General features: G+C 45.7%; 1 protein-coding gene across 1 annotated transcript; it reads left to right on the top strand.

Moving 5' to 3' along the window:
* Positions 1-2,375: 2,375 nt before the first annotated feature.
* Positions 2,376-8,621, top strand: PITHD1 (PITH domain containing 1). The gene is made up of 6 exons (XM_069971399.1): positions 2,376-2,622; positions 4,931-4,974; positions 5,054-5,131; positions 5,789-5,893; positions 7,153-7,261; positions 8,491-8,621. The coding sequence occupies exons 1-6, from the start codon at positions 2,431-2,433 to the stop codon at positions 8,590-8,592; spliced, it is 630 nt and encodes a 209-aa protein (XP_069827500.1). The 5' UTR covers positions 2,376-2,430; the 3' UTR covers positions 8,593-8,621.
* The last annotated feature ends 4,713 nt before the right edge of the window (positions 8,622-13,334 follow it).

Below are 13,334 nucleotides of genomic sequence, written 5' to 3'. Positions count from 1 at the left end.
TCCTGCAGGTGACATAGATACAGTATGCAGTGAGCGGCCAGAGCAGTCACCCGTCACTGTGAGGCTGCAGCACACCACCTCCCCTGCTCTCTATAGCGCCGTGCGGCTTAGACAGCCCTGCAGTTCCTGACACGTACATTGGCGGCAGCAGAGGGGCCCATGTTGTCCTATACTGTATATGTAAAGAAAAACCTTTGTTTATTTTAACCCCTTGGTGACCAAGCTATTTTCCGACTTTTTCCATCGTCGCCCTCTAAGACTCATACTGTTGTTTTATTATTGCCCACGGGGGCCATACCAGGGCTTATCTTTTGTGGGGCAAATATTACTTTTATTAACCCTTTATTGGGAGGGTAATGGAAAGAATGTCATTTATTTTATAGCATAAATTTATACCACTGACCAGGAATGGGGCTCCCGAGTCATCAAAGTGGCCCCCAACAGTGGGATTTGGCCGCTTGATAAATCTTAATCCACGTGGATCCAACGTCACAGCATTGCAGCAACTACTTGAAATAAAAAATATGTATATATATATATGTAATTTTCTTTTCTTTTCTTTTTTTTTTCTCACTTAAGACCGGGTTCACATGTACCATATTTGCTGCAGATAGCTGCCCATTCACTTCAATGGGCTGACATACTTGCAGCTGGTTTTTCATCCTGCTGTATCTCAAACTCTCCCCCCTAACCCCCGTGGACCAGGTACATACTTTACTGGGTCCTCGCTCCAGCTTGCTTCGGGGGCTCCCAACATCTCCCGGCGCTCAGCCAATCGATGTAATGCCCTGCCACTGCGCACTGATTGGCTGAGCGCTGGGAGCCGCCAAAGCAAGCTGGAGCGAGGACCCAGTAAAGTTTGTACCTGGTCCGCGGGGGTTAGGGGGGGAGAGTTTGACATACAGTGGGATGACAATGCCGCTGCAAGTATGTCAGCCCATTGAAGTGAATGGGCAGGTATCCGCATCGGATTTTGCTGCGAACTTGCAACATAAAATCCGCTGCAGATATGGTACGTGTGAACCCGGCCTTAAGGGGTAAAATCAGTTTTGTACCTAAGAAGTCCTGGAAAACATGGATACATGGATTTCTTAGCCCTAGGGCTGCATCCAAGTTCTCCTGCCCCTGGGAGTCAGATGAGGAGCGTTCAGGTTCATTATTCCAGAATCGTTCTCCCGATCGGTTTGTAGTCTGAACACTTGGACCCCAACTGCTAAAACTTTTGACGTCTCTATGACAAGTTTTATTTTGTAACAGTGCCCAATTAAAGTGTCACTGTCATAACAAAACTTTGACGTGTCAGAGAGGCATGTCAAAAGTTTTGATGGGAATGTTCGGGCCCATAGCGATGATGAGAAATGGGCCCCATTCCTGTAACAAGTTACACTTTAAGTTACGTCCATTTACTGTTCTTCTATCCTATGGATCTAATCACTTCCTGGTTTCCTCTGTGACCTGTGACCCTGCTGTTGCTATGCAACACTGCACACACTTTCCCACAATCCCCCATGATTGCATATAGAATGAAGACCGTGGGGGACATTTACGAAGCGTCTGCACGAGGCGTAAGCCAGGGAGAAGGTGCAGATTCGCTCCTTCTCCCTGACGTCCGCCTGCCATATGCCCCGCTCGCCCGATGGGCGGGCCGGGGGAGCTGGGGGGGGGGGCATGCGCCTCTTAGTGAATCCTGTCGGGGAAAATGGGGCGGGGCCTAATATAAGAATGGCGTACAAGTATGCCGGTCTTCATGAATCCCCCCCTCCCCTAACTGCTTATACTAATGGGACAGATCAGGAGAATGCAGCTGGACTGATCACGAGTGACCAACCTTAGCAATGGCCAAAGGGGAGACGTAACCAAGGGCAACAGGTTATTTAAACAAAGCAGGAACATGGGGGTTGAGTAAGTCTATGTGTCTCAAACAGGACAGTTTCAGAAATACATCTACATTTGAAATTTGTTTCATGTAGCAGATTACCTCAGCTGCTGAGGTCTCCCAGGACCACCCAATGGACACTTTTTTTTAAATAAATAAATGGAACCACAGCTGAGCTGTCAGTTTTGGGTTCATTTACTGTAGTTTCACCAATTGGCCCAGATATATCATTGGCTACCTGGTGAACGGCTATAATTACTAGGAGGACCAAGATGGCGGCCCTGTGCATGCTACAGTTACTAGGAGGACCAAGATGGCGGCCCTGTGCATGCTACAGTTACTAGGAGGACCAAGATGGCGGCCCTGTGCATATGCTACAGTTACTAGGAGGACCAAGATGGCGGCCCTGTGCTTGCTATAGTTACTAGGAGGACCAAGATGGCGACGCTGCGCATGGCTATAGTCATTAGGAGCACCAAGATGGCCGCTCTGCGAACGACTATATTTCCTGGGAGGACCAAGATGGCGACTTCGGAGTTTGAGAAGAAGCAGTTATGTCGCATGGACACAGTCATAGCGGAGGCTGCGCTTGTGGGGCTGAGCGGACAGAAACCCCGGAGCGCGGCCTGGAGTACGGACTCTACCAGAAGATTGACTTACACAAACTGCAGTGTCTAAACGAAAGCGTGGAGGGGAGCGGGAAGGGAGTGTTCAAGGCCTGGGAGGAACGAGGGGACCGGAGCCGGGTGAGTGACAGCTGAGGCGGCACAGCGGGGCGTGCGGCTGTATAGCATAGACGTGTTCTAGAATAGTCCTGGCACGGTGCGGGAAAAACCTTACAGCAAGGAATGGGGGGAACCTTCGGCTCTCCGGCTGTTGCAAAACTACATTTCCCATCATGCCTGGACAGCCAAAGCGAAGCTTTGGCTGTCCAGGCATGATGGTAATTGTAGTTTTGCACAGCTGGAGGGCCAGAGGTTCCCCATCCCTGCTGTAAACCATCACCCCACCTACATCTCTCCCTCACTGTATCACTATGCACCATTATTGGCACTTGCTATCAGTGTGGGTGACACCTGCCTAGAGATGCCCATGTGTTACTTAAAGGGAAACTACAGCAGGTTGGTACACATAAACCCACTGACATGTACTTCTAGCAGCAGAGCTGCTTATTCTGGTCTGTCTTCCCATTTTCCCCTGAGGAACCTTTTAAGTTACATGTTCCAAAGGAATTATGCTAATTAGCCTGTTGGGTGCACCTGGCCCCTCCCACTTGTACTTCACCTATTTATGGATATTCATATAAGACGCCAGTCTGTTGTGCGGGGAGAGAGAGACGTGCCTACTTATCTATAGATGAATATGCATAAGTAGGTGTGGACATATGACTTGGTGGGCTGGACGGTGCACTGAGCGGCTGAGGAATACCCCCAGTGCACCGAACTGACTAATTAGCATAATTATTTCCAAAGAAAAAATTCTAAGTTGCCGCCACCGAGTAAAATAAGAGCGGCCCCGGGATGAGCAGCTCTGCAGCAACAGTTCTAAATCAGCCGCTTCATATGTACAAGCCTGCTGCTAGTTTCCCTTTGCAGACCCCAACAACCCACGGGGTTGGTCAGGAGTAGCAAAGCTTAGTTGCTTTCTTCCAAAAATAGCGCCACAGCTTTCCTCAGGTTGTGTCTCTATCGCAGCTCAGTTCCACTATAGAAAATGGAGCGGAGTGGTGAAACCACTCACAGCGTGAAGACAGGTGTGTATGAAAGAAAGCAGCTATGTATTTTCAGGTGCATTCGCGTAAAGTTTTGCACATGGATAGAACAGCTCTAGCACCATGTTTTTTTTTTTTTTTTGAACAGCGACCTGGTTCCTGCGTATGGCACCAGTCTATTGCCGAGCACGGCCCAGGATAAAGCACTAGAGGCAGGAGAACGGCCCGCCCCTCTATGGTGTGGCTCCATTAGAATCAATAGAGCCGCATCTTAGAGGGGTTTTCTCCCACTGAGGGCGGGCCGGCCGCCTCCTGTGCAAAAGAGCAAAAACTTAGAGTGAAGTTACTAAAGTTACGTTTGCTTTAAAATTTAAGTGATGACATATTACTAGAAAAAGTCTACTCGCCTCCCACAGCAGCATGATGTCATGATGTTTACCCCCCTATAAAAGTCTATGGCGGAAGAAATACCAATATTTTGACTTAAAAACAAAAAAAAACTGTAGCTTGCTGCGATTTTGCAAAACAGCAGAAAATGCCCTGATAAATAGCCAAACAAAAAAATGGCGCTTCATATCTAACATCTGGCCACAGCATTTTTAATAAAAAAAGCCATACCTCAATTTTGGTGTTTTATTATTATTATGGATTCTGCACAGTTTTGCTGTTATCTAGATGCATTCACCCCCATGGAATGCATAGAATCATCAACTCTCAGTCCAACCCGTCTCCACTCCCCTCACCCTCCGAGACGGCATCAGGTGTCTCAGTCTCTTCAATGGGCCTTGTTAGCGCTTGTAACCCAGCACACTGAAGTAAAGGAGGACACTGAGACAGTGACAGCTGCTGCTGATCACAGTCTCCCTCTTTGAAAGCAGCCCCCCTCCCAGTGTGTAACCCCATTTCCCCCCACCATGTGCTCCCCCTGCCGCCCGCTCATAATATATATTCATGAACAAAATTTGTAAAATTCATATCAAAATTCAATTCTACATTTTTTAAAGATTTTTTTAAAGCTGGAGTCGGAGTCGGTACATTTTTTTGACTCCCACTCCGACTCCAGCCAAAACCAGCTCCCACTCCGACTCCAGCCAAAACCAGCTCCCACTCCGACTCCAGCCAAAACTAGCTCCAACTCCGAGTCCACAGCCCTGTATCTATATACTGCTGTCACCTATGGCTGTACTCCTGTGTGTGGGCATAAGCAGGGCACTGCAGAACAGGAAGTCTCCGAGCATTCCCTGCCACTTGAGCCACATGACAGGATCAGGAGATAGTCTGCCCATTTACATGTATAAACTCTTGCAGTTTGCACGTGCTTGATAAGACTTTTCTTTTTGCAGTTTGTAGAAAGCGATGACGACGAAGAGTTGCTGTTTAACATCCCGTAAGTATGTCCTATTGTATGGAGAGCCTGGTTCCGCTACCTTTTGTGCATGCGCTCTGATCACTGCCTTGTGTTCCAGGTTCACTGGCAATGTGAAATTAAAAGGGATTATTCTCATTGGAGAGAACAGTGACGCCCACCCTGCAGAAATTAGATTGTAAGTATTATTTTCTCTTACTTTTACAATACTTGATATCAGCTGCTTTGCCACATCCACTACACATCTATAATCGATGTGCGCAGGGTAAGTATGGAGGGGGGTAAGTATAGAGGGGTGTAAGATACTGGGTCCCCTCTATACTTCCTCAGAGCACATTATTGTAGATGCGGCAGAGCAGCTGATATTACATATTCAGTGGATGCTGACAGGATCGGAGATCACTCTCGTTCCAGCTGTTTGACCTCTTAGATACTGCAGCATCTTCGAGGTTAATCCTGCAAGCTGATATGTTTTGGCCAATTATCATGGGATGAAACTAAACCAAGTTTGATATCAATTGTTTCATCTTTTAAAGGGAACCAATCACTAAGATTTGGTGTTCTGAGGTAGTTGCCTCCGTCTCCCCGAAAACATAGTTTTATTCCTCCTTGCTCTGTATGCAAGTCGGCCCTAACTAGTCATGTGGGCGGCATCTCTCCCTGAACTAGTCACAGCTCCTGGGCTGTAGTCACTCTCCTCTGCAATGTAATCCCACCTCCCTGGGCGTGATTCACAGGCCAGGAGCCTGCTACCTCATTCTGAGGAGGCCCAGAGAGGCGGGATTATATAATTTACTTAACCTTGGACTAATTTCTTTCTATACGTCTCTCCTAGATTTAAGAACATTTCGCACATGAGCTTTGATGATGTTGGAAGGGAAGCTGATCAAGTTTTTAGTCTACATGTTGATACTACCGGAGAACTAGAATATCCTACAAAGTATGTATCCGTACAAGTCCCAATCCATATGAAGGTTTGGTTACACAATAGTTATATAAACCTCTGCACGTCAGCCATATGGCTACATATGTTGGCTGGCATGAAGAGGTGAATGGAGTTGGCTCAGAAGCTGCGCCTGCCTCATACACAGCAGGTATCTTCTGCCATATGCAGCTGACACCCATTGCTAATGACTGACACCAGTGATCCTGCTGATGACAGTCATTTAACCCTTGCGGCATGGAAATGGCTGTTTGACAGGAGTAGTCAAATGCAGACAGTTCGGGTTTGGATTAACCCACACATTCTCAAGAATTGCTCATCTCTAGTTGTAAGGGGTCCCTATAGGGACTTAAAAGTGTAAGATATAATATTATTAAAGGAGAAGTCAGGCCATTTTTAAAATCTGGCAGGGGCAGGGGGGAATTTGATCAGGAGTACGAACTTGCCTTTCCCAGTGCCCAGGGTGAGAGGCCCGGCAGGACCGGCCTCAGGACCCCGGCTGGAAGGCATTTTCCCCCAAGTTGTGATGACGTCCCAGCTGATGGACACACCACTCAGCCAAGTTATAAGGGTCAAAACCAAGCAATTGTAAGCTTAGGTACTTTAGGTTAGTGGTAAAATTAGCATTTTTCTCATTAAAAATTTTCTGTGATTGCCGCGCAGGTTTAATTATGTAATAATTTAATTGCCATTGTAATTACTCAAACAGCGATACTAAATATTTGTATTGATCAGCACTGCAATGCAATATGCCTGTAATAGGCAAAGCTGATCAGACTCAGCCTTAGGCTGAGCCTGATCAGCTTCCGTAGCTGTGACACCAGGAGGCTTCAAGGAAACCTCCTGACGTCACAGCAACTATCGGGGCTGTGCGATCTCACCACACAGCCCCGATGGGGAATGGAGGGAGGATTCTCTTTTCTTGCAGCACTATAGGTGCTGCGGTTGCGCAGATCGCAGCACCTATACGGTTAACTGCCGAGATCCGGGCTTGGGCCAGATTTCGGCATTTGCGTCGGGTTCCCGGCTATCACTGTGCCCGTGTCATCCCTCTCACGTTCCGGCATGTCCATCTGCCGGAACGCTGTGCAGATTTGGACGTGCCGGTACGTGATTACGGGGGAAAAGGTTAAGAACATCAATAAAATGTTTATGGTTTGAAATTAATAGAGGGGAGGTGGTAAGTTGCTTGTTAGATCTGTTTTTTATTTAGATGCCAGAAAAGGATTTAAAATTTAAGATCCCTTTTTCTACAGAATTTCTCGGTTTTCAAACGTGTATCATTTGTCTATCCACATTTCCAAAAATTTTGGAGCCGAAAACACCAAGATTTTCTACATTGGATTACGGGGAGAGTGGACAGAGGTAAATCAGAATACAAGGATATGATTTTCTATTTCTTCTGTGGAATAACCAAAAAAGTGCCAATCTATGAATTATGTAACCTGAGTAATTGCAATTACAAACCAGTATGCCCCAAGTCGTGTGCATTTAATGGTGCAAACTGGTGGACCATACAGGTGTCCCACTACTCTCTTCTGCCAGATGATGGTTGCCAGGATTCTCCCTGTCACTGTGCATAGGGAGAAGTCTGTCAGTCATTGGTGGGCAGGGAGGAGCTACAGCACCACGGATGAAAACATCATTTGCATGAAACTGTGTACTATTAGACAGTGATTTTTTTGATGACTAACGATAAACTATCTCAAACAACCTCTATGGCAAGTGACCCGAAATCTTTCGCCGATTTACACGTAACGGTGATCGTTAATTATAATCGTTCTTGCGGTTGTTTTCTCGTCATTATTGCGTACATTTCAGCTATGACACACTACAGAATTCCCACGTATAACCCGCAACAGATTCCGCCGCTCGTACCCGCACGCAGCGGCGCGCATCTCCGCCGGATTCCGCATTCCTCTGAAAGAAGTGACATGTCAATTCTTTTGGCGGAATGCGGAATCTGCCCGTGCATAGAATAGTGTCTATGGCACGGGCGGAGATGCGCGCCGCCGCGTGCAGGTACAAGCAACGGAATACGCCGCGGGTCATACGCGGGATTTCCATAGTGTGCAAGCACCCTTATACTGAACGATTAAACAATAAAAATAGGTCCGAATTCTATCAAACAACCACCGATTTCTCGTTGGTCGTTTAATCGTTGTCTGCTATTACATTAAACGGTTATCATTTAAATCCTAACGATTTTTCGAACGATAATCGCCCCGTATAATACGATCTGTGAACGTTTTGCGAACGATCCAACGATAAAAATGGGTCCGAATTCTATCAAACGACCAACGATTTCTCGTTGGTCATTTAATCGTTGTCTGCTATTACATGAAACGATTATAGTTTAAATCCGAACCATCTAACGATTTTTCGAACGATAATCATCACAAGTAATACGGCCCCAAGGACAGAGTAGCAGAGAGTCAAACAGTTTCCCCTTTGCTGGCATGATATTGATGCATCATGCCTAGTGGGGAAACAATCTTGGACAGCCGTAGGTCCACAAAATATACAGATGTGTGAATGCAGTTTTAATGTATAAATCGATTTGCTTGAATATATTGTTGTGTTTTTATTTCCAGGCGCATCGACATGAAGTGACAATCTGTAACTACGAATTTGCTGCAAATCCAGCTGATCATAAAATAACACAGATCAATCCTCAATCTCATTTTATCTCCTAGAGCGAGTGCAGCAGACCCTAACGTCGCCGGAACAATTTACAAACACTAAATTGTGGTTCTGACAGTGTGACTAGACATAAATTCCTTCCTAAGCTATTGCTTAAAGGGGTAGTGTCTCGAAGCAAAGAAGGTCAAATCAGATGTGTACCACATACATATATGTAAAGGAAAACAAGTGCTAGTTTTAGTAAAAAGCTCTATGCATCTGATTATCTTCTGGTTTCCTCTCTGAACTATGACCCTCCAGTTGCCATGTAACAGTGTAGATACTTTCCCACAATCCCCCTTGCTTGCATTGTGAAGTGAAAACCAACTGCTAGTACTAATGGGACAGATCATGTGACTGCAACTAAAGTGAGCATGAGTGACCTAAGAAAGTGGATGCCTGTCAGGCCTTAAAGGGAATCTGTCACTAGGTTTATGCAGTTTTAAATGAGGGCAGCATAAACTAGTGACAGCAATGCTGAACAGATCGGTGTATTTCTTTTGTTTAACTGGTCTAATATGCAGGAGAATAGGATTCTTGCCAGTTGACTGCCTATACACAGCATGGATAGATAACTGCCAATCAGCAGCTGATGGGTGGAGTTTTCTCCTCATGAACATCCAGGACTACTGAGCTCACACATAATAATATAGAGGACTACTTATTGTCCGTGTTATTTAGGAGGATATCTCCAAATCCGCTGCACAGAACTGTGTAAGTGATACATCATTCTGTTCAGCTTCTCTCTCACTAGTTTATGCTACCCTGAGATAGGACACTATAAACCTACAGATAGAAGCTCTATAACTAAGGGCAACAGGTTATTCAACTAAGCAGCATACAGGGCATTAGTAAGTCTATGTGGGAGATTTATCAAACTGGTGTAAAGTAGAATTGTTTTAGTTGCCCCTAGCAACCAACCAGATTCCACCTTTCATTCCTCACAGACTCTTTGAAAAATGAAAGGTGGAATCTGATTGTTTGCTAGGGGCAACTAATACAATTCTACTTTACGCCAGTTTGATAAATCTCCCATATCTCTCAAGCGATACATTTTAAGAAATGCTTGTACACTTGGAATATGTTTTAATATAATCCATCAGTATAGACCTGTACTTTTTGACACCATCCTTGTAACCGAGACTTTGGTTGCTCTACAGCAATTTTCATCCTAGTCATGCGGCCAAAATATTTTGTGTGCTTGTCTGCAGTTTGCTGTTTTGAGACTTTTATTACCGACAGATTTTTGAAGCCAAAGCCAGGAACAGACTACCTGTAGAGGTATATATTTACCTCTACACCAAATACATGTGGGGGTCTAGTAGAAATATAGATCCACATTTATGGCCCTATTTCACAGAACGATTATAGGCCGTTACGTGGATTAGAGGGCAACGATCAGCCGACATCGTTCATGTCGGCTAATGGTTGAGTCGCTTGTTTTTCAAACAAGGGACTGATATAGCAGTCATCTGCTGCCGTGGCTCCGTGGAATACAGCAGCAATAGCAGCAGACCGCAGCTATAATCTATGGGCTGCCCAGATGATCTAGCGATCACCCAGGCAGCTCCCTGTGCCCCCCCCCCACCGGACTCACGCGCTCGCTGCTGCCGCGTCGAGTGGCGGCAACAGTGATCGGGGAACGAGGAGCAAACGAGCGCTAATAGCGCTCGTTTGCACCTCTCAGTCGGCCTGTGGAATAGGGGCTTTACAGTTAAGTTGAGTACTAAACAGTCTAAGGCTGGGTCACATTCTGTACTCCTGGGTCTGTGCTGAACTCCTGGTTTTGCCTAAACATACAGTGAACGAGGATAACATAGGAATGTTCCAAACTTATTTTAAATGTAAATTCTTATAACATTTTGTAAATACAAGAATGTCCAGCTCTTGGCTTGTGTACAACGTGTTTCTTTATTCAAACTTCATACACAGAAATAGACAGCGTGGATGTGTTTCAAATGGAATACTGTTCTAAGTCATCGTGATGATTAAAGAGGAACTGTGGTGAAGACAGATTTACCCTGGTTTTATGTAATGGAGTCTCTTATGTTGCCAGACAAGCTGTTATGCCTCATTTATAACCCTACCTGCCACTGACATCTCACACCTGACAGGGCAGGGAAACAACAGCCTCTCCTGAGCAGTATTGGGGAAAGGAGTCACTGTTGTTTCATCTTTCTTTATCTGTCTAGATGAATACATAGGGAGAAAGATAGATATTGTGTTTACTGAGCAAGGCATAAGCAGATCGAGCCAGTGCTGGGCAGATACTACAAGACCTGGGCGGGTACCCGGCAGTTGGCTCTGAGGTGCAGTGCATGTTGGGAGATGTAGCTTCCTGGCCTGGTGCCATAATGTAAAACTGGGATAATTTGTAAACGTGGTTTTGGGAGAGATGAGCGGCATTGAGAGCTGGCTGCACCTTATGCCTCCTCATAGAGAACACAGAAACTTTCGACTGAGCATTCCAGTGTTCTTTATGGGGAAAAGAGGGTTAAAGGGAACCAAACATCTCCCTGATAGAGAGTGAAGTGGCCACAGTACCTTTTAGCTGCCACACACAGCTCTCTGACACTGTGCCCGCCAGTCTCTGGTGGGCTGGAAGTTTAAAAAATCCATCTTTAGGATATGTTCACACGTACCGGATCTCATCTAAATAACTGAACACAGCATCAAATCTGCTGCAGATCTGCTGCGGATCCTGTACATGTGAACGCACCCTTAATGCTCAGCCCCAGCTCCCGCTAATTAGGCATTGCGGTTGAGCCGCATTGGCATGTACTCACGCTGCCTCCACTCTCTTCCCAACCACTTGCGCTTGACTAGCAGCCTGAGTGCTGGAAACGTAATGCAAAGGCCTGCGTTCCTGCAGCTGGTATAGCAGTGTCGGTCGCAGGAACATGTAATGCAGCGGCCATAGTGTGCCACAGCCACTGTATTACAGGCTATTCACAACAATAGACTGGCAGACTGCCATTTTATTACATGATTGCTCATTCTTGGTACTGCATGTTTTTTTTGCAGATTTTTGCAAAAAGACTTCAGGCCCCGCTAGGAACCACTGCCTTACCCTAAGGGTCCATTTACAAAGAAAGATTATCTGACAGATTATCTGCCAAAGCCAGAAACAGACTATAGACAGAGATTATGTCATAAAGGAAAGCCTGAGATCTCCCCTCTTTTCAAATCCATTCCTGGCTTTGGCTTCAAATCTTTCTGTGTAAATGGACCCAAAGGCACTGTTTACACTGAGCAAGAACGTTGGAATTCCGGCGTGCTCAGTGTGCTGCTTTAAGCTAATGAGAGGGCGCGCGTGTCCGCTTCCTCGCCTCTCCGCTCAAAGAAATGACATGTTACTTCTTGGAGCGGAGAGCGGCGGCAGCGGAGGAGCATTCACTCAAAGCAGCACGGTGGGATTCCAACGTTTTTGCTTAGTGTGAACGAGGCCTAAAGGAGTATTATTACATCATTTGTGTTCTAGCTAACCAGACTTACCTATTTAATATGTACAATATGGCAACACTGTCTATTATGCAGTTTGTCTACACCATCTGCACTTACTTTCCTCCCTTTTCTGGAAGATTTGAATATAGGGCATTACATTAATCTATTGAAAGCATGGAAAAGACGGATTAGTTTTGTTGGAGTCTCTGAACCGAGCTTTACTCCTGATGCATGTGAGGACAAAAAGCATGCCTGATCTGTTCAGAGCTTGTATTAATAACCCTATTAATAATTAGTATCTAGTTACCCAGGATTAGGAAATAAACTGCTACTTTATTGCAAATTTAGCACCACCCATGTCCTCAGGTGTGTGTGGGCTCCCAGAATGGCTGCACATGCACAAGGCAGGGGGAGAACTGTGAACTAGTCAACTAACTGAACACAGCATCAAATCTGCTGCGGAACTGCTGCAGATCTGCTGCGGATCCTGTAGGTGTGAACGCACCCTAAGGGTACAAACACACACACCATATACGCAGCAGATCTGCAGCAGATTTGATGCTGTGTTCAGTTATATAGATCTAATCTGCTGCGTATCGCAGCAGTAAATACGCAGCGTATACGGTGTGTGTGTTTGTACCCTAAAGCTTCAAAACCCAAGCTGAGGACAGGAAGAGGTGCTGTGTCTGGAAGAAAGTGGACAAGTTTTTCTAAGGGGTCATTCCCACGTTTCGTGCACGGTCAGTATGTTCGGATGATGTGCAATAGAATGGACTTCGGAACTCCCGACATTATCATTCATTGATGCCGGGAACAGTTCTTGATCTCCTGGAATCATAATGCATGATGATGTCGGGAGTTTCTGCGGTAAGGGATGCCTGCCATCTTGTATATAGTTTCTCTATTCTCATCCATTTTGTACCAGGTGGCCTTGGCAGTTGATAATTAATGCTTGACTGAAACAAGCCATTCTAGTGAATACAATAGCTGACACAGAAACGATTGAATTTGTTTGTCTACTACTGAACTGACCTTGGTGGACTCTTTAGCCTGTGTATGTGCTGTGTAGAGATGAGTGAATCTTGAGTACGGTCACGTTGTTCTGAACCCAAACACTCTGCATTTGATTACTGTTAGCTGAAGAAGTTGGATGTAGCCCTGAGGTTGCCTGAAAAACATGGATACAGCCTATAGCCATATACATGTTTTCCAGGACTCCCTGCATCCAACCTCTTCAGCCATTGTTTGGGTTCAGAAGAACCTGAGCGTACTTGAGATTCGTTCATCTCTAGGCGGTTTTTGCACACCAACT

The sequence above is a fragment of the Dendropsophus ebraccatus genome, chromosome 5 (assembly GCF_027789765.1).
Source record: "Dendropsophus ebraccatus isolate aDenEbr1 chromosome 5, aDenEbr1.pat, whole genome shotgun sequence".
Classification (NCBI taxonomy): domain Eukaryota; kingdom Metazoa; phylum Chordata; class Amphibia; order Anura; family Hylidae; genus Dendropsophus; species Dendropsophus ebraccatus.
Note: the sequence above shows the minus strand (reverse complement) of the source record. Positions and strands in the feature narration are given on the sequence as shown.